Source organism: Cnephaeus nilssonii (assembly GCF_951640355.1).
Source record: "Cnephaeus nilssonii genome assembly, chromosome: 21".
In the NCBI taxonomy this organism is placed as follows: Eukaryota; Metazoa; Chordata; class Mammalia; order Chiroptera; family Vespertilionidae; genus Cnephaeus; species Cnephaeus nilssonii.
In genome coordinates this window covers 26,994,023-27,012,556 of record NC_137092.1, presented here as the reverse complement: position 1 = coordinate 27,012,556, position 18,534 = coordinate 26,994,023, and the positions used below count along the sequence as shown (strand labels likewise).

The 18,534-nt window shown below is 39.2% G+C and overlaps 1 protein-coding gene across 2 annotated transcripts in view; it reads right to left on the bottom strand.

The window, feature by feature from the left end:
- Positions 1 to 9,141: 9,141 nt before the first annotated feature.
- Positions 9,142 to 18,534, bottom strand: part of HMCN1 (hemicentin 1) — a 379,828-nt gene continuing 370,435 nt past the window's right edge. For both annotated transcript variants that reach the window (XM_079760677.1, XM_079760678.1), the window contains 3 exons: positions 16,445 to 16,564; positions 12,014 to 12,140; positions 9,142 to 10,483 (listed from right to left, as the gene is read on the bottom strand). In XM_079760677.1, coding sequence (XP_079616803.1) covers positions 10,117 to 10,483; positions 12,014 to 12,140; positions 16,445 to 16,564 — 614 coding nt within the window. In that variant the 3' untranslated portion in view covers positions 9,142 to 10,116. The remainder of the gene's footprint in view (positions 10,484 to 12,013; positions 12,141 to 16,444; positions 16,565 to 18,534) is intronic.

Sequence of the window (18,534 nt, the reverse complement as noted above, 5' to 3'; positions counted from 1 at the left end):
ACTTTTTCCAGCCCAGTGAAGCACCCCAACTTCTCTTTAAGATAATTGCCAGCAACACAGCAGTAAATATCAACACGAAGCAGATTATTATTGTACATCATGCAGGGAGAACAAAGGGTGAAATATTTAACTGCAGCAGTGTTTGACTATATTCTGTGCAGTGAGAAAACTTGAAGTCATTTTCAAGGTCCACCATTTCTTCTTCTTCTTTTTTTTTTTTTTTTAAATATGTTTTATTGATTTTTTACAGAGAGGAAGAGAGAGGGATAGAGAGTTAGAAACATCGATAATAGAGAAACATCGATCAGCTGCCTCTTGCACAACCCCCACTGGGGATGTGCCCGCAACCAAGGTACATGCCCTTGACCGGAATCGAACCTGGGACCCTTCAGTCCGCAGGCCGACGCTCTATCCACTGAGCCAAACCGGTTTCGGCGGTCCACCATTTCTTACTTCTTTTCAGTCGGGTCAAGTTTCTAAGCTTTCTAAATCTCCACTTTCTGGCTAATGAAAAGAAAATAGGATTCCACTGAGTCTCCTATCTACCTACTTCAGGACTTCTGTGAGGATCAAATGAGACGAGGCATGGGAAAATGCTTCACAGACATTTGGTTACAGTGTGAAATGTTTCCACCTGGCTATGAAGCAGGTTGTGTTCCTGGGCTGAAGAAACTCCAAGGAGGCTAGTTACTAGGGAGAAGAAGCCAGGCGTTGCTACATGACGTCATTACCCAAATGGTCGGGCACTTAGCATATTAGCCTTTTATATATATATATAAATGAACTTTAGCAAACCTACAAAACAATCCATTCCTAAGTTTCCTATAATGTTCCTCAGTTTGGAATGAGGACTAACTTCCTAGGGTTGGTTTCACTGTGTCTAGCCCTTCTGAGTCTCTTAAAAACAAATTATTTCAAAAACAAACTCTGGAAATAAAGTCCAAACTCCTTAAAAAGATTTATGGGACCCTTCATATTTTGGCATCTGCTTAATTCTCCAGCTTTTTAGCCACACTGAACTACTCACTCGCCTGGGAATCTCTATGGCCTTTGTCCACTGACTTTTGCCTTGCCACCTGGGTAACTCTTGGCCGTCTATGGCACAAAGAAGCACAGAGGTTAAGAACCAAGATAACTTAGTTTTACATCATGTCCCTGCCACTTACTGTCCATGTTTCCTCACTTTTTAAAAAAATATATATTTTATTGATTTTTTTTTTTTTACAGAGAGGTAGGGAGAGGGATAGAGAGTTTGAAACATCAATGACAGAGAAACATCGATCAGCTGCCTCCTGCACACACCCCCCCTCCGGGGATGCACCCATAACCCAGGTACATGCCCTTGACAGGAATCGAACCTGGGACCCTTGAGTCCTCAGGCCGATGCTCTATCCACTGAACCAAACCGGCTAGGGCGTTTCCTCACTTTTTATGCCTCTATTTCTTCGCCGTAAGCTAGAGAAAATTTACAGTACCTACCTCAAGGAATTGTTAAAGTCTTCATTAACTAATTTAGGCAATATATGTAAAGCATGTAAAACAGTATGTGGCTCTGGGTGAGCTAATTTTATTATGGTTCAGATTTTAGCTATTACGTTCTTTAGGGACCCCTTAGTTCTGGTTGAGCAGCCCTACATGTTTCTTAATTTTACCCTGTGCTTACTCTTTCCTTGTCATATCACTTAGTATTATATTATGGGAAAGAAGTCTATGATGAGATGAACTAAAGCAATCCTGTTTGTAGGTATTTAATTACAGGTATGAATTACTTGTAGGTAGTAATTATACTTCATTTCTTTGCGCTCTCTCTGTAGTGAATATTCAAGTCACTTAAAGAATACCCCTTAAGTTCCCAAAGATACCACATACGTTTAGTTTTCAAAGAAGGGAAAGATGGAAGCCTTGTGTGTGAAGCATCCCATTGTTTCCCTACTGTGCATACAGAACTTTTCCCAGGCTAATTCACTACAGTGAGTCTTTAGCATGTGACACATTCTTTTCCCCAAGTTTCTCTATACCAAAAGGAGAGGATGCCTTGCAGAGTTCATCATGATGAGATTCTACCTGTCACAGAACTATTTCCAGCTCTGCCTCACCCTTGGGGGTCAATACTCTGATATATGCAATGCACCGACAGGCATGTACGTGCCATCACTCATATTTTTACTCCTGCTTCCAATACTACTGTCCATGTCCTGGAAATGCCATAGGAGACACACACGGTCTTGCCCTCTTGGCAGCTATGAACATTTGGCACTAGCCAATTATTGTTTTTCAGGCCCTGACCACACAAGAGAAGTTCAGGAGAAAGCTCTCTTCTGAATGCTTTCAGATATGGGGGAGTGAAGTTTTGTATAGAACAAACCTCTGGGAAAATTGACAAGATTTTTCATTTGCCATCCAGATGTTTCCATGTAATGCCCAGTTCTTTTAATCTCATTTTTCCTTGACTTCAAAACAGCTGATCCATTTAGTAACCACCCTTCTACTCCTCTCACTAAATTTTTCATTTGGCCTTGCTCTGTAACCCCAAGTTCTAGTTGGTTCTACTGAATTGTTAACTCTTTAAACAACCATAATACTGTAATCCACACATAAGAATAAAATGAATATGGTATAGAATGGCATAAAATTGCCAGTTTAAATCCCATTAACCATAACTTCAGGGATCTTTGGTTTTGGAGATAAGGATATGATCAGAAAGAGTGTTTGAGCAACTTTCAAGTGTCTTTATGTTAATACTCAATATAGAGGCTTTCTTTCCTTCTCCCTAAAGCCAGGCAAATCAATGAAACTCATCACAATGACCACAAATGTATTAGGCATATGTAAGTTATCCATACATTTACCAAACATTCACCCAATCCTACTATATGCCAGGTACCACAGTAAGTGCAGGACATACAGTACTAACAAATGCATTGGTATGGACCTAGAACAGCAATTTTCAACCTTTTTTATCTCATGGCACACATAAACTGATTACTAAAATTCTGCAGCACACAAAAAATATTATTTTGTTCAAAACTGACAAAAAATAGGTATAATTTTGATTAATTTACTCCTCAGACAAAGTAATAGTAATTAACTATCCATTTTTTGCTCCAAAGTGACTTTAAAAAACACACCAGGTACCTTTATCAGCAAAGTGGGAATAGAGGAAACACACCTCAATATAATAAAGGTCATATATGACAAACTCACAGCCAACATCATATCAATGGGCAAAAACTAAAAATATTTCCCTTAAGATCGGGAACGAGACAGGGATACCTGCTTTCACCACTCTTATTCAACATAGTACTGGAACTCCTAGTCACAGCAATCAAACAAGGAAGAAGAAATAAAAAGCATCTAAGTTGGAAAGGAAGAAGTAAAACTGGGGTCGGTTGAAATTAAGCTCTTCCATGGGATCCCGAGGAAAGAATTTCAAGGACCCATGCACGGGAGATTGTGATCTTGTGGCAAGATTTATTCGAGAAGTCCGCCCCTGCCCGTGGGTTTCCAAAGTCCCATATCCCTCTGTCCCACCACGGAAAAAGTCCAACCTTGTCTTCAGCGGGCTGATGGGGTCCACTCCCTAGCTAATGATATTTTCCCTAGGTTAGACTGACAGGCCCCTATGGTTAAGTACCTTCTCCATTTTGACTTTATTGCACATATCCTTATCTCCCTCTGCTCCCCCTACACCTACCATGGGGGTGGGGGTGGGGAGGAAGGGGTATTAATCCCCTAAGAGGGACAATGTTGTATTTCTTGGGGTATAAAGCTGCCGCTTCCTAGTGAAGCAAACAGGCTCAGTGTCCCCAAACGACCATGCTTAACCAATTTCTGATTTCCCTTGCTTTCTTCCTTGTAATAACTAACCAAGGAAGGTAAAAACCACAAAAACTACTATAATTATTTGCAGATGACACGATACTGTATCTAGAGAAACCTAAAGATTCCACCAAAAAATCTACTAGAACTGATAAATGAATTCAGTAAAGTAGCAGGATACAAAATAAATATCCAGAAATCAGTTGCATTTTAATACACCAATAATGAACTATCAGAAAGAGAAACTAAGAAAACAATCCCATTTGCAATTGCATTAAAAAGCCCCCACCTAGGAATAAATTTAACCAAGAATGTAAAAGACTGGTATTCAGAAAATTGTAAGACACTGAAGAAAGAAATTGAAGAAGATACAAATAAGTGGAAGCATATACCATGTTCATGAATATAAATAATTAATATCATTAACATGTCCATACTACCCAAAGCAATCTATAGATTCAATACAATTCCTATCAAGATACCAATGGCGTATTTCACAGAACTAGAATAATTATTCCAAAAATTTATATGGAATCAAAAAAGACCCCAAACAGCCACAGCAATCTTGAAAAGAAGAACAAAATTTGAGGAATCACGCTACCTGATATCAAACTCTACTTCAAGGCCATAGCAATTCCACTTCTGGGAATATATCTAAAGAAACCCAAAACACTAATTTGAAAGAATATATACACCTCTATGTTCATTTCAGTGTTATTTACAATAGCCAAGATTTGAAGTAGCCCAAGTGCCCATCAGGTAAACATTCAGGTAAGTATGTGAATAAAACAATTGTGATACATTTACACAATGGACTATTAGTTGTAAAAAAAAAAAAGGAGAAAGAAATCTTACCTTTTGTGACAGCATGGATGGACCTGGAGATTATTATGCTAAGTGAAATAAGCCAGTCATAGAAAGACAAGTACATGATGTCACTCATATATGGAACCTAATGCACAAAATAAATTAACAAACAAAAATAGGAACAGACTGATAGATACAAAGAACAAACTGAAACTGACAGCTGTCAGAAGGGAGGAGGGTTTCGGTCTGGGTGAAAAAGGTGAAGGGATTAAGCAAAGAAAAAACCTCATAGGAACAGACAACAATATACTGATTACCAGAGGGAAAAGGGTGTGGGGGAGGTAGAAGAGGGTAAAGAGGGAATAAATGGTGATGGAAGGAGACTTAAAAAAAAAATCAGGTGCCTATACTTATATATATATAGATTTCTGGTACCAAGAATTAACCAATCAGATGCAATCTTATTATGCAACATGACCAATAAGATTCAATTCTATTATATGACTTATATATTTCTGGTTCAAGTCAGGACGGCTATGGTTGTGTTGGCTGTTGTCATTTTTTATTTCATATTCTAAGGGAGAAGAGGTCAGTGCCCATCATTAAATAGTCAGGTATTGCATGCTTTAAAAATTCTTGCAACACACTGGTTGAAAATTGCTAACTTAGAAAAATCATGTAAACATATAATTACCATATACTATTTTAAAAGACTTAATTGTGTTCTCCCATAATTCATTTATTGAGTTCTTAAACCCCCAATTCCTCAGAATGTGACTGTATTTGGAGATAGGACCTTTAAAAGGGTGATTAGGTTAAAATGAGGCGATCAGGGCAGGCTTTAATCCAATCTGACTGGTGTCCTTGTAAGAAGAGGAATTTTGGATGCACAAAGAGACACCAGGGGCATGTGTGCACAGAAGGATGACCATGTGAAGCCGCCAGGATGCTAATAGTTTTTACATTACAAAATGTATACTTTAATCAGTATAAAGTATATAAACATGCAGGCAAGCTTGTGGAGAAGCTGACCAAGATACTTCGCTAAGAGACATATGCCCATCTAAATTTTCTATTTCACTTTTTTTTTTTTTTTTTTACAGAATAGTTAGTAAAGTTGTTTGATGTAGAATTTTTTAATTTGTTATTTTGGAAGTTCTTTATTGTAAAGACAATTCTTTTGTTGATGACTCAGCAGCCACATTGTCAGTGATAATTCTGGAACCGCCCCCTGGTGTTCAGGAATGGCACATTTAATGGAATGAACAGGAGGGTTAAAAGCTTGGGTTCCTTATTTGGTGTGTTTCTTTCTTTGAGCTTTCTCCATTGAGATTCGCAATCTCTTGATTTCTCCCATCCATCTCCCGTGCAACAATGGGAGGCAACCTTCCCTAGAAAGTCCCAGGAAAAAGAAATAAAAAAATATCCCTTAGTGTGATTTTGGCGAGTTCCTTGGCTCTACTCATAGTGTAAGCAGGTGTCCTAACTCAAGAGGAACCTATGTTTTTGTCTTAAGTTTTTATATCTCTGTGCAAACTTACTGGGTGGCCAGCAGTTAGCTGAGGGGCTTGGTTGCAGCTTAATCTCATCTCTACATCACTCGCAAGTATGACTTGAAGGTTCCAAGAAAGAGAGAGACCAATCCTAGTAGAAGGTAATTCTGCTACTGGGTACAGGCTGATGTGAAAGATGGGAGGACAAACCAAGATGGGAACAAGCAGATGCAGCTGAGATGGATCATGGCCAGTACGAAGGTTGAGGTGGTAGAATGGGAGGGAGGAGCTCATCCTGAAACCACTGTGAAGAATTTCCAAATTCCCAGGCTGCTCCTCTGAGAATAGAGAATTGGAAACAGAATCTTGGCAGAGGACAGTGATTGGGAAACTACAATCATCCTGACCAGTTAGTTATATGTCCTACCGCTGCTCCAGCTTGGCAGTGAGCTTTCTGACTCAGTGGAGCAGTGATTACACATTGAAAACTTGGCCTCAGCTTCTCCTCCAAGGACCCCTGGAACGCTGCAGTTAATCAGCACACTGGTCATCAAGGATCACTTGACATTTTGAAAATGTGTTTTAGATACCTGGGCAATATGTTGATACACTGATGCATTCTTTCCGTGTCCCTACAGAGTTGGAATAAGCCGGGGCCAACGGGACATGTCAGGCACCACCTCCACACATGGAAACGCTTTATTCAGGAGCCAGGGCCAGAGTCCAATGAGTGGTCTCTATCCTGCTGTCTGACATGGAGGTGGAGGAAACTGGAAATATTAGATCAACTTACGTGGATTCCAAGATTGAAAATCAGGTACGTTGGGAGCCTGAAACCCAGGAGAATGAGAACCAAGTGGCCTAGTGCACAAGGGCAGCCTCCTAGCACCAGAAAATCATGCTAAAGCCTTTCTCTTTGACCCATTGTCCCCCGAAGGATGCCTGGAAAGAAAGAAAGCAATTGTCCCACTGGGTCAAAGTGCATTATTATCGTTAGAAACATTATTAGGGTGGCTAGAACACAGGACTTCTTCTTGAGTCAAATAACATCCTTCCCCTAACAGACACACAGCACACACAATCTATGGGCATATTATTATTCTCTGAAATCAAGCAAAAATGGATACAAGACTTAAAGAGAAAAACAAGTCTTAACAGGAGAGGAAGATAAAAGAATAGGCCCTCTTTACCAATTTTTCCTTGCAACTCGTGAGTAGGGAGCTTGTGTGTTGGTTGAATGAATGTAAAATCATGGGAAATTTTTTTCCAAAGGCAACTGGTGGAGTCCGTCTTTTTCTCGTTCACATGACTTCCTACCAGCATCCAATCTTCCCTGTTCCCCATCAACGCCAATGCTACCTTCTTAGTCCCCACCCACCCAAAGCAACAAAACACAGGAAATGCACGTATACCTATTGTCAGTAGTTGCTTTTGTGCTAAATCAGCAGAGTTGAGTAGTAGCAAGAGAAACCATGCGGCCTATAAAGCCCATCTTTCCCTTTACAGAAAAAGTTTGCTGACCACCAGTGCAGATCATACTTCTTCTTCTATTAACATTAGGCTCATTACTTGTACTGTACTGTAGGTAGACTTCATCAGACATGTAAGGGATTGTATATATTTGAGTCTAATATTACTGATTAGATTTCTCATTTTCCCCTTTGGTTTCCTCCCTTTGGAGATGTTTCCTTTGCTGCTAGTCATCCCTCCGTAGTCTTTGGAATTTGCAGGCTCCTAGGATTGTAGTTGTAACATACAAGACATAGGCTTGCTCCCTACAGCTTTGCTTGATGCTGTGGAGGGCTTCAACACCCTGTTCTGTCATCCTAAGGGAACAGACAGGCTTGATAATTGATATCATTGCCTATCTCTGCTCAACCACTAGGGTGGTTACGAGGTAAAGACAATTTTGTCAGAGGTACTAGGTTATAGTCAAGATTCTGGCTGGATCTTCTGGCTTCACATAGGAATATCCAAATCAAATAGTGTAGTAACCAGAAGTCTATTCCTACCAATGATGTACAGGGCTGGTCACTCTGTGCTTGCAGAACATTGGATAAGGAAATGAGAAAAATTAATGTGGTTTAATTTTAGAAAGCTCGATAATCAGGGTCATGTGGCAATGGGACATGTCAGGCACCACCTGGAACTGGTTACCAAATAGGCTGTAAGTGTCCTTTCCAAGGCCTGAGGAGCACACGAATGTCTTGACTGTATTAAACCAGCATTTCTCCAAGTGTTCAGTGAGTTGTTATGATATATTGGGGAACATTTTGACTCGAACAAATGAAATCTATTTTCTACTGAGGTGCTATGATCCTTCAGTGTCGGCGTTCACAGTAAATATTTAATAGGAAGACATATTCTACAATGTTTCCGAACTTGTTTGACCATGGAGCCCGTTGACTCAAAATATCTTTACTGAACTCATGTTCTCCAGAATATTCTTTGGCAAACGCTGAGTTAGGCAATCACCTGCCGACTGTAGACTAGATGATTTTTCCAGGTTTCTTTGAATAATGTGATTCTAGGTAAAAAATCCTTCAATCACAGGCCATGATTAGGCCTTCAGTAGTTTATTACCTATTATAGGTAGGTGATGGATTTACTTGAGATAAGATATAAAGAAACTATTTAGGTAAGTGAGAAAACTGTTAGGCAATGAAATAACATTTGATGTGGAGTCATAAGAGGTAGAAGGTATGACATTTCTGCCACTAATCGGCTATGTTATCTTAAGGAAGTTACATAACTCATGAGTCCCAGGATCTTGACCTATAAAATGTGAATAACAATACAGCATTACCTATCTCAAGAGCTGCTGTGGTGATTAAATCATGACACGTATCACATACCCACATACATATGTGGATGTGGCTATACACTTTATTACCTGTTATAGCTGTGAGGAAACAAATTTCAGGTTTTCAAAAAAGTTAAGACAAAGGATGTGAAAATTTTATTTTAGCTGGTTTTCCTGTAACATTATATTTTTATAAAATAATTTTATAAAAGAGTTCATCAAGATATTCCATAGAAAATACACACTAAGGTAATATATGTACACTTCATAAAAATAGAATACATCTTGGCAATTGCTTCCAGAGTCTGTTACCACCACGTACAGTGTATTGACGTTTAACATTTATGCTAATATGAGATTTTTCAAGAAAAACAAAGAAAACCGTCCCATTGATATTTTAAGAAATTGTTCCCAACTGATAGGAAGGTAAAAACAATTCTGGAATGTGAAAATGAAGTAGCTGACGGCAGATTATATCAAAATATATGAACAAAGATCCATGCCATCAACAATTATCTGAGGACAAAGTAATATTTTTTTCTAGGATCATAAATGGTTCACTGAAAGTAATATCCTTATTTTGGGTGTTCAAAGTGAGCATCATCTGGGATCATCATAACCTTCTAGAAGCTGTACTATATTTCTAAAACGAGTGGTGTTTCTTTTTTTCCTTAAAGTGAAAAGAGGTGTCTAAGTCCTATAATAAAGTATCAATACTATTTTTTTTAAAAAAACCATCTTCATAACTTACTTAAGCTTTGCTCAAAAGACATAGCAACCAGTTTTATTACTTTAAAAATGGCCAAATGCGCAAAAATCTACTTAGCTTTGAATTATCATTATAGTTAAGTTTATTGTATATTTTTAAGGAAAACGGTCTTAGCTACTGTGCCACCATAAAACATCACTGATGTGTCCCGTTAGATGTTCAGAGATAATCTTTGGAAAGTAACCATTCCAGTGTAATAAATAAAGAAAAGGGTACGGGGCTCTTCTAGACCTTAAGGAAAAGATGTGGCCATGGTGGGATCCTGAAAATACCTCAGCAGTACCAAGGAACACACGCAAAACAGAGCATAGCACCATTTTCAAGTTGCCAAGGTTGCAACCGTTCAGGAGATGGTAACCTGGAAGCGAACTTGATTCCCATGATTACTGCAGCTTAAATATGTGGCTTTGGCTTTGGCGAGCTTCTTAGTACGGATAGGCAGACACGGCTATATACACTATGAATGTGGTCTGATACTCAATGGTCCCACTGGCACTGTAGGATAAGGCTCGGACCCTCATGCGGTAGGTCTCTGGTTCTCGGAGTGGTCGTGTGGTATACACGACCCCTTTCAAGTTTTCAACCCTCAAGGCAAAAGGAACAGTCTGTTCCTCGTCTACCATGAGGAACGTTGTCCTGGGATGCATCACTCCATCCTGCGTGTATGCAACCAGCCGGATTAAATCTTGATTGGCGGCTATTCCAAATGGGAGGGAGACAAGTTTGTATTCCAAGGCATATGGGCTCGAGGCGCATTCCAAATCATTGGGTGGACAGTTCTTGAGGCAGAACCTGAGGACAACAAACACATGAAGTGCATATAGTTTCCTGGCTTGGAGGCAGGAGAAGACATGATGCAGGTGATGCTGATCCATGACAACTCTCAGGCATTAAAGGCAGGAGACAGCCTGCCTGCGAGAGCAGAAAGGCTCACCCCACGTTCAGTGTCGCTAACTCAAACCAGATGCCAGATGGCTACGACAGCGTGCTGGTCTAGAGTCAAAGAGCGATCTCTCAGCTCCATGAAAGTCAGAAGCTTTTGAACCACGGAAGTAAGGATGAGTACCACAAGAGAAACGTTAAAAAGTCAGTTTTGGAAATGGAAGCATCGGTACGTCTACTGGAAACAGTACCTTTTCTTAAAGAAGGGAATGCAGGCTTTTAAAATGTTAACATCTACCCCAACACTGTTGGACAGCTGAAGTAGATATTGATAATATTTGGTTTATTTTTCGAAAATAATGAAAGGTTAAAGTAGGATTCCTGGGGGGGAGCGGGGGGAACCCTTCCTTTTGTATTTGTCGGCCACGTTATTTTAGATGAGAAACACTGTACTTTCTTTGTCATGAGCCCACCTTCGCTGCTTTTAAGTCATCATGACTTTTGAATTGTCTGCCAGAAATCACTGGTAATAAAGAGTAAACTTAAAAAAAAATGCACAAAAGGTCATTTTCTGAAGATATGTATACTAGTAGATTCCTCAGTTGTAGTATTTGTAGACATTTCACAAGTCTAGATATTTAATCCCTCCCTTTCTTATTCCCCTTAGACCAGTTATGAGGAGCGTTTTGGTGGATCCTGGGCAGGCCACAGTTGACCTTGTTACAGGAAGTTGGTAGCCACTGCTGATCGGAAAAGCAGAGTTTGAGCTCCGACCAGCATCTGGTTTCAGATCTACCTTCTTACCAGCAGGTCCTATTCATGAGGAGCATTATCTCTGATTTCAAGCACCCCATTAACTTGGAACCTGAACAGAGTAGAACATTTCTGTAAGAAGAGGGAGTCAATAGAAGAGTAGTTTATTCAGAACCCAGAAAAGACGGTGTTTCAGACAGCAGGAAATGTATGAACGGGCAGACTACTGACTCACACTTGCTCATCTCCATTCTCTCATTAAGTCGCCGTGAGTCATCATAGTAAGAGCCAAGGTACTTCTTGGAATGCTCTAAGTGCTCAGAGACCTCCAAGCTCTGAGGTAACACAAACGGACACCAGAAAATTTCACGGGAAGGCAGACACCCCATAAAATGCTCATGGCTGAGGCAGAATTCTAGATGTTGCATGGCGGATTCCATGCTGGGGAGACGGCTCCGGGAAACCTTGGTGGCCCTGAGGGATAGATTAGGTCGCTGTGGGGACCGCAGGATGAGTTCATTTCTTGCCCATTCATTGAAGATGGAACACACTGTCACCCCAAATCCCCTTGGATTATGACTTCCTGTAAGTTACTGGTAAACATGACTAGAGACAGAGTTTGTGGTCAAGGAGGGAGAGGGCGAAGGATGTTTAAGTGCACGTCTGGGAAGAGAAGGCAAGACTTACCCTGTGTCAGGATCCCGTTGGTAGTCGGGTGGACAAGGCGTATCGATGCACTGGTAGCTTCCTCTCATGTTGAAGCACATGCGATTCTGCCCACAGCGCACATTCTGCTCCAGACACTCATCAATATCTAGCCACAGTACAGGGAACATGCAGAGTCAGCAATGCAGTCAGAACAGGCCATCAAGGGGGGGCGGGGGGCGGTGGACATCTGACTGGCATGTCGAGGGTTAGTCTTCTCCTCCCCATGAATGAACTTGGTTGCTGTACCTAAGCTTCCTCAGTCACAAAGTGGGGATCCTGATACTTGCTATGCTGTTTCCCAGATTGCTTTGAGGATAAGTTTTTGAGTGTTGTTTTTTTTAATGTATGTGAAAGGACATAGAAAAAGAAGCATGATAAAAGTAGAGGGGAAGCTATCAAGATCTCTCTGGTGTTGTTTTATATTTGGAATATAGAGTGCATTTGAGTTTTATAAAGCAAATAATACTTTAGTTCACAAAAAAACGCTAAAAATTTAAAGGACATTTGTGAACCTTGAGTGAGCCTTCCCCAATATTTTGTTTTATAAGTTCTGATTGTGCTTCCTATTACTAGGTTTCTCTTAGGACTAGTTTTCCCACAGGATTGGAACACTCCGTGAAACAAGTTTTTATTTCAGTTAAATCTCGCCTATTGCCTCTGTGAACCAATTTCTAATTATGATTCTATCTGCCAGACGTGCTTCATCTCCTTGACAAAAATGAGATGGCCTCCAAATGGAGTGAAAAGCCCTCTAGGGGAATGCGAGCGAAATTCAATTAGCCTTTTCTTCTTGGCTGCCATAAAACACATTCCCTTTACGCCCGTCCTCCATATCTTAGTTTAGCTGTAATTTTTACAGTGAACTCCTGCAGAAACATGGAGGCCTGGAGACCCAAACCTGGACACGCGTCTGTGTGCATAAGACCAGCTACCTTATCACATATTTTCATTAGCTAAATATGAATCTATAAAGGGATGTCAGGACCTGATAGACAAAGTGTGTGTCCTTAGCTTCATAATAATGTAACACTTCCCATAGCAAAGCTTTCATAGGCATTGGAGCTCTGGGCAGGGAACTGCCTTCATCTTCTGTCTATTCTTCTTTCCTCAGGATTAGGCGCCATTCAGACATCCACTCTACTCTCTCTGCTCATCTTTCTACTCACTGGCCTTTGCAAAAAAGCCAAGAAATATGGAGAGATCGTGCTATCTTCTGTTAATCGACAATGTGGTGATGCTAGTTTTTATTATAAAATTAGTCATTTTATAATATAAACACTATTGCTACAAGAAAAAGATACCAAGATGAGTAAAAAACTTTTCTATAAATAGCTGTAGAACATATGAATGCATTTAACCAAGTGCTTCTGGATACATTAAATATAATTTAGAATAAACATACTTGAAACATTTATTTTACAGAATTCTGATTCTTGATAAATAGCATGGATGACTTTGAAAACTTGGATAGCTTAGAATGCTCATTTCAAATGCAATACCAATATAGTGTTTTTAAATTTTTAGAATTAGATTAGTGGTGATTAAAATTTGCATAAAGATTACAATTTTTTTTTAAATTGATTTCAGAGAGGAAGGGAGAGGAAAAGATAGAAACATCAATGATGAGAGAGAATCATTGACTGGCTGCCTGCTGCACGCGTCACACTGGGGAATGAGCCTACAACCCAGACATGTGCCCTAACTGGGAATTGAACCACAACCTCCTGGATTCAACCACAACCTCTTGAGCCACACCAGTTGGGCAAGAATTCTTTGGTTTCTCTTCTCGTCTTCTTGGGCAAATCATGGTTGGGTGTGTGTTTTGTTTTCATTTTGCAGCCTCGTGACTTCTATGTTTCACTAGAGTTTCTGTCCTTGTTCAATGTCAAATTCACTGTAGTTTCCCTTTTAGCACTGATATTTCTACCACTAACGCATAAAGCTTCAAAATGCACATGAGAATGAGAAGTAGTCTTTTGTTCCTTGTAAATGCTTCAAACACTTTCTAAAGCTACAAAAAGCCTCCGAGTTAGTCTTTTGAATACAGACTTCTGTAAAGGGCATAATTGTTTTCCTTCGTGTCTTTTTTTAAAACCACAATATATGCAACCCATTTAAATTGCAAACATTTCAAATAGCACCTGTTTCTGATTTCTTCACGTTATTTCCACTCTCTGAAGCTCAGCTGAAAGCTGAGAAATGTTTTACACTGAATGAATGACAAGGGCAGTAAAAAAAATTGGAATAATTAAGAAAAGAAGAAAGTGAGAATATGACATAATATAACCCTTAAAAATCTGGCTGAGGGGCTTTGTAGACCAGCTGGTTATTCAAAATGCTTCAGTGTCTACCCTGCTTCCTTCTGCAGTGCCTGGTGCACCTCTAGGGAGTGTGGTGTTAGAGGTGGGCATTGCCACCTCTTCAGAAGGACTCTTGGGTTGAAGATCTGGGGACAAGTTATAAAACAGGGTCAATATAAATGCTCTCACCTCACTCAGGTGCCACAGTACAATAACCCTGGTGTTCACTGAATCATAAGGGAGACAAAGGACTATTCTAGACATTATGAGATCTGTGATCAAGTCCTACTCTTGCTCTTGACTGTTCCAGGACACTGACGCTCCCATAATCACTCTGAGAGTCAGTTTTATTATCTTTAGAATGGGTATAAATGATTGCCCTTGACAAATCTGCACTGCTGATAAAAACGGGATACTAGTTGTTCTGGAAAAACTTAAGACTATAAGGCAAAATACTGTTTGAACTTCCAGTTCTTCAAATCTCAGTAAAATGTTCGGAACAGGGTAAGTTCTTAATAAGCATTTGGTGACAAAAGGTTGTGTTCACTTTCTGTCTCCAGCCCCCATAATCCCAGTGGGACTCTCGGAGTGTGAATGAATGAATGGGCGGGGGAGAGATGGGTACGATCATGGTAACTCAGGTAAAGCCATTTTCCATCCTGAGACACATTTTCCATGAGCTACATCCTAGCAAGTCTTTTGTGAATCTCATGGAGAGGGAAAATTCAATCCAAATTTGATTGCTACTGATTAAGCACGCTTTTGCAGATTTTATTTGCTGTACTTTAGGAAGGATATACTTTGCACATGACAGAAATTAATAAAATTTGGATGTTAATGAATTCATAATTAATAAAATTAAGATCTTGCCCACAAAATTGAGCAAGTTTCTTAGAAGATTTTCAAGATTTATACAAGTTCTTATTTCTCTTTAATATATACATTGCAATCTAATGCACCTTAGCAAAGTACAGTGTCCCTTTCACATTTTTGTGTAAAAAGGGTACTGTTGAGATTGATATTTTTTCTTTTTCTTTAAAAAATATTTTTATTGATTTCAGAGAAGAAGGGAGAGGGAGAATCATTGATTGGCAGCCTCCTGCATGCCTCTACCTGGGGATTGAGCCCGAAACCTGCGCATGTGCCCTGACCAGGAATCTAACCGTGACCTCCTGGTTCATGGGTTGACACTCAACCACTGAACCACACTGGCCAGGCAAGATTGATATTGTTTTTCTTTCTTCCGTCACTATACATTGTCCAAAGCTATGTTATAGCACATATAACTTTGTATGCTGGTTATGTTCTTTTGTGCCTGGCTGTCTCCACTAGAATCTAAGATCTTGAAGGAAAGAAAGTGCATATTATTTTATTATTATTATTATTGATTTCAGAGAGGCAAGGAGAGGGAGAGAGAGAAAGAAATCAATGATGAGAGAGAATCACTGATTGGCAGCCTCTTGCATGCTCCCACCTGGGGATAGAGCCTGCAACAGTAGCATGTGCCCTGACCGGGAATTGAACCATGACCTCCTTCCTGGTTCATAGGTCGACGATCAACTACTGAGCCACGCTGGCCAGGCAGAAATTGCATATTATTCATTTGTTTGAACTTTTTGTATCCTGCAATGCTAGAACATAGTCTGTTCTACATCATCTGTAGACTCAAATAATGAATGGATTATTTCATCCATTTACCCACTGATCTCCAAGCCAAAGTACAAAATAATGCTTAACACTGAAGTAAATCTACAGAGCGCTCTTCCCACTTCCCCTTCCATCATAGCTGAACTGTGAAGAAAGGTTAGAAGAGGTCTACCCCTATTAAGTTTTAAAAATATATGAGATAAACTGGTTTAGGCATTCTTGGACCTTCTAGTGAGGTAACACCAAAAATGTTTCTCAGCTACTTCCTTTGCTCACTTGCTTTCTCATTGCACCTTTTACCGCAAAAGCAATGTTTAAAGATAAGTCAGAACAACGGGAATGAGAAAGAGCAGAAAGCAACTGGGAGCATAATTTTTCAAGAAAGAAAACATTTACTTTCTCACAGTCTCCTGTGTTGGTTTTAAGTGGAGTTGCAGCAATCAACATCCCAACATTGTCTCACCTTGACACGTCTTTCCGTTGAGCATGAGTTGATAGCCAGGTGGGCAGAGACACTGGTAGCTTCCAAAGGTATTTTTACACTCATGCTGGCAGGTGTCTCTGTTTGCACACTCATCAACATCTGGGGAGAAAGAGAGCGGAGTGGATAACCACGCAAAACAAAGGCGAACTGTGACAGAACCAGCAATAAACAAGTTGTTGGTAGAAATTAGAAAAACTTCTTGGTGATTTCATACTCATGTGTTTAAAAATGCTCAGAGCTGTTTTCTATCAGGGTCTGTTTTCAATTGAGTCCCATATAAACTGCACTATTTTATAAAATATGAACATCTGTGTATAAACACATATAAGCTGAAACCCCAAACGGCCAATTTCTATGTTAGTTAAGTAAGGCTGGAATGACAGACAAAACAGGTTTGTATAATATCCTAAACCACCAAAGTACAAACTCTTGACAGAATAGTAGAATCCCCTAAAAGAGGATATTAGGTTTTATTTTATTTAAACTTTAGCTCTCTCCCCCTCTTTCTCTCCCTGCACCCTCCCCCAAAATTCATGCATAGCTTTCCCACACACAGATGTTATCAAGTGGAGATATGTTTGTTTTTGTGACTATTCATCAAACTTCATATACTTGTAAAGTACTAATGGCAACCACATATCCATATCTATACACACATTTTAACAGCTGATTCTATTAGATTTTGAAAATGAAATGTATTTGAATAAACACTGCCTTTATAATTACTCAAAATGTGTATACATTTTTTTGGACACCCTGCATGTATATAATTGCTGTGTTACCTTGTGCAGAGAACTTAACTTCTCGAGATCTCAGTTGATTTTTCTGCCAAAAGGAGTCACTGATACAATCTCCCTAGTTTATAGGTTTTGGAAGGTTCATGTACAGTAACATATGTGAAAGAATTTTCTAAACTATAAAAATATATCTGTCTGCTATTATTAAACAAAGCCAAGAAAATAGCAATAAAAAAAGAGAGTAAGAATAGGGGATAATTAAAAATTAATTGATATTTGCTTTCAGGATTAGATGTGATTTGGGAGGCCTCAGATTTCTTGTCCCAATTGTGTTTTACTTTGAGTAATTTTAAAATTTGCTGACAATCCCCGCGCACACACCAACCAGTGGAAGAATGAAGAGGAGAATGTGACGTGAAATGGGAGTAGGGGTGATGTCAGATGGAAGAAAAGAGAAGGCAGATAGAAACTTTGAAATGTCTCAGAGCAAAATTAGCATATTTTGCATATTGTGCATAGATCAGAATATAATTGCAATGATTCAAGGTCTGTTAATGATAAACAATCATCAAATATGGGTCAATGTTTTTGTTCTATTTTAGTTAACCAAAGCATTTGTTTCAGAACTTGTGTGATTTACTTTTACTTTTCCCCTTTATAATCTGCTTCCACCTAAAATAACAATAGAAATGAAAGTGATGGTGAACTCTACATAGTCAATATCACAGGTCCCAGAGTAAGAATTCTAGTGATTTCTGAATCCAGAAGCTCTGCAATCTTCCTTTTTCTGTGAAGCTTTGGAATCAATTCCTCGAAAAGTTAAATTTTAGCCCAAGTCTAATGATTCCATAATCTTAATTTGAATCTTTTGTAAGTTATCTATCCCAGATGGTTAATTAAAGGCATTTGGTGTTTATTGCAAATTGCTCATCTCATAATTCCAAAGCTGTCTACAATCTTGGTGTAAATTTCTTTATTAAAACAACACTATAAAATACTCACCATATTTTAAGAACTATTTCTAAATGTCCACATCTATTAATTGCCCTTAAATAAAACTTAAATATCCAATAACTGACTAGTTATAGAAAGTTTACTTTAGATTCTCCAAAATCAGTCCTCATTATGAAATAGTAGCTGCCTCAAACAGTAGATGGTTTGGGAAAGATGAATTACTGTAAACATAATATTAGTTTACATAATATTACAATAAACACCAAGACACAGAAAACATATATAAGACTCTACCATGATGAAACTAGAGGGCATAGACTGTGGTCAAGAAAGAGAATTGGGTTATTAATAAGGAACACTTTCTTAAAATGACTTGGG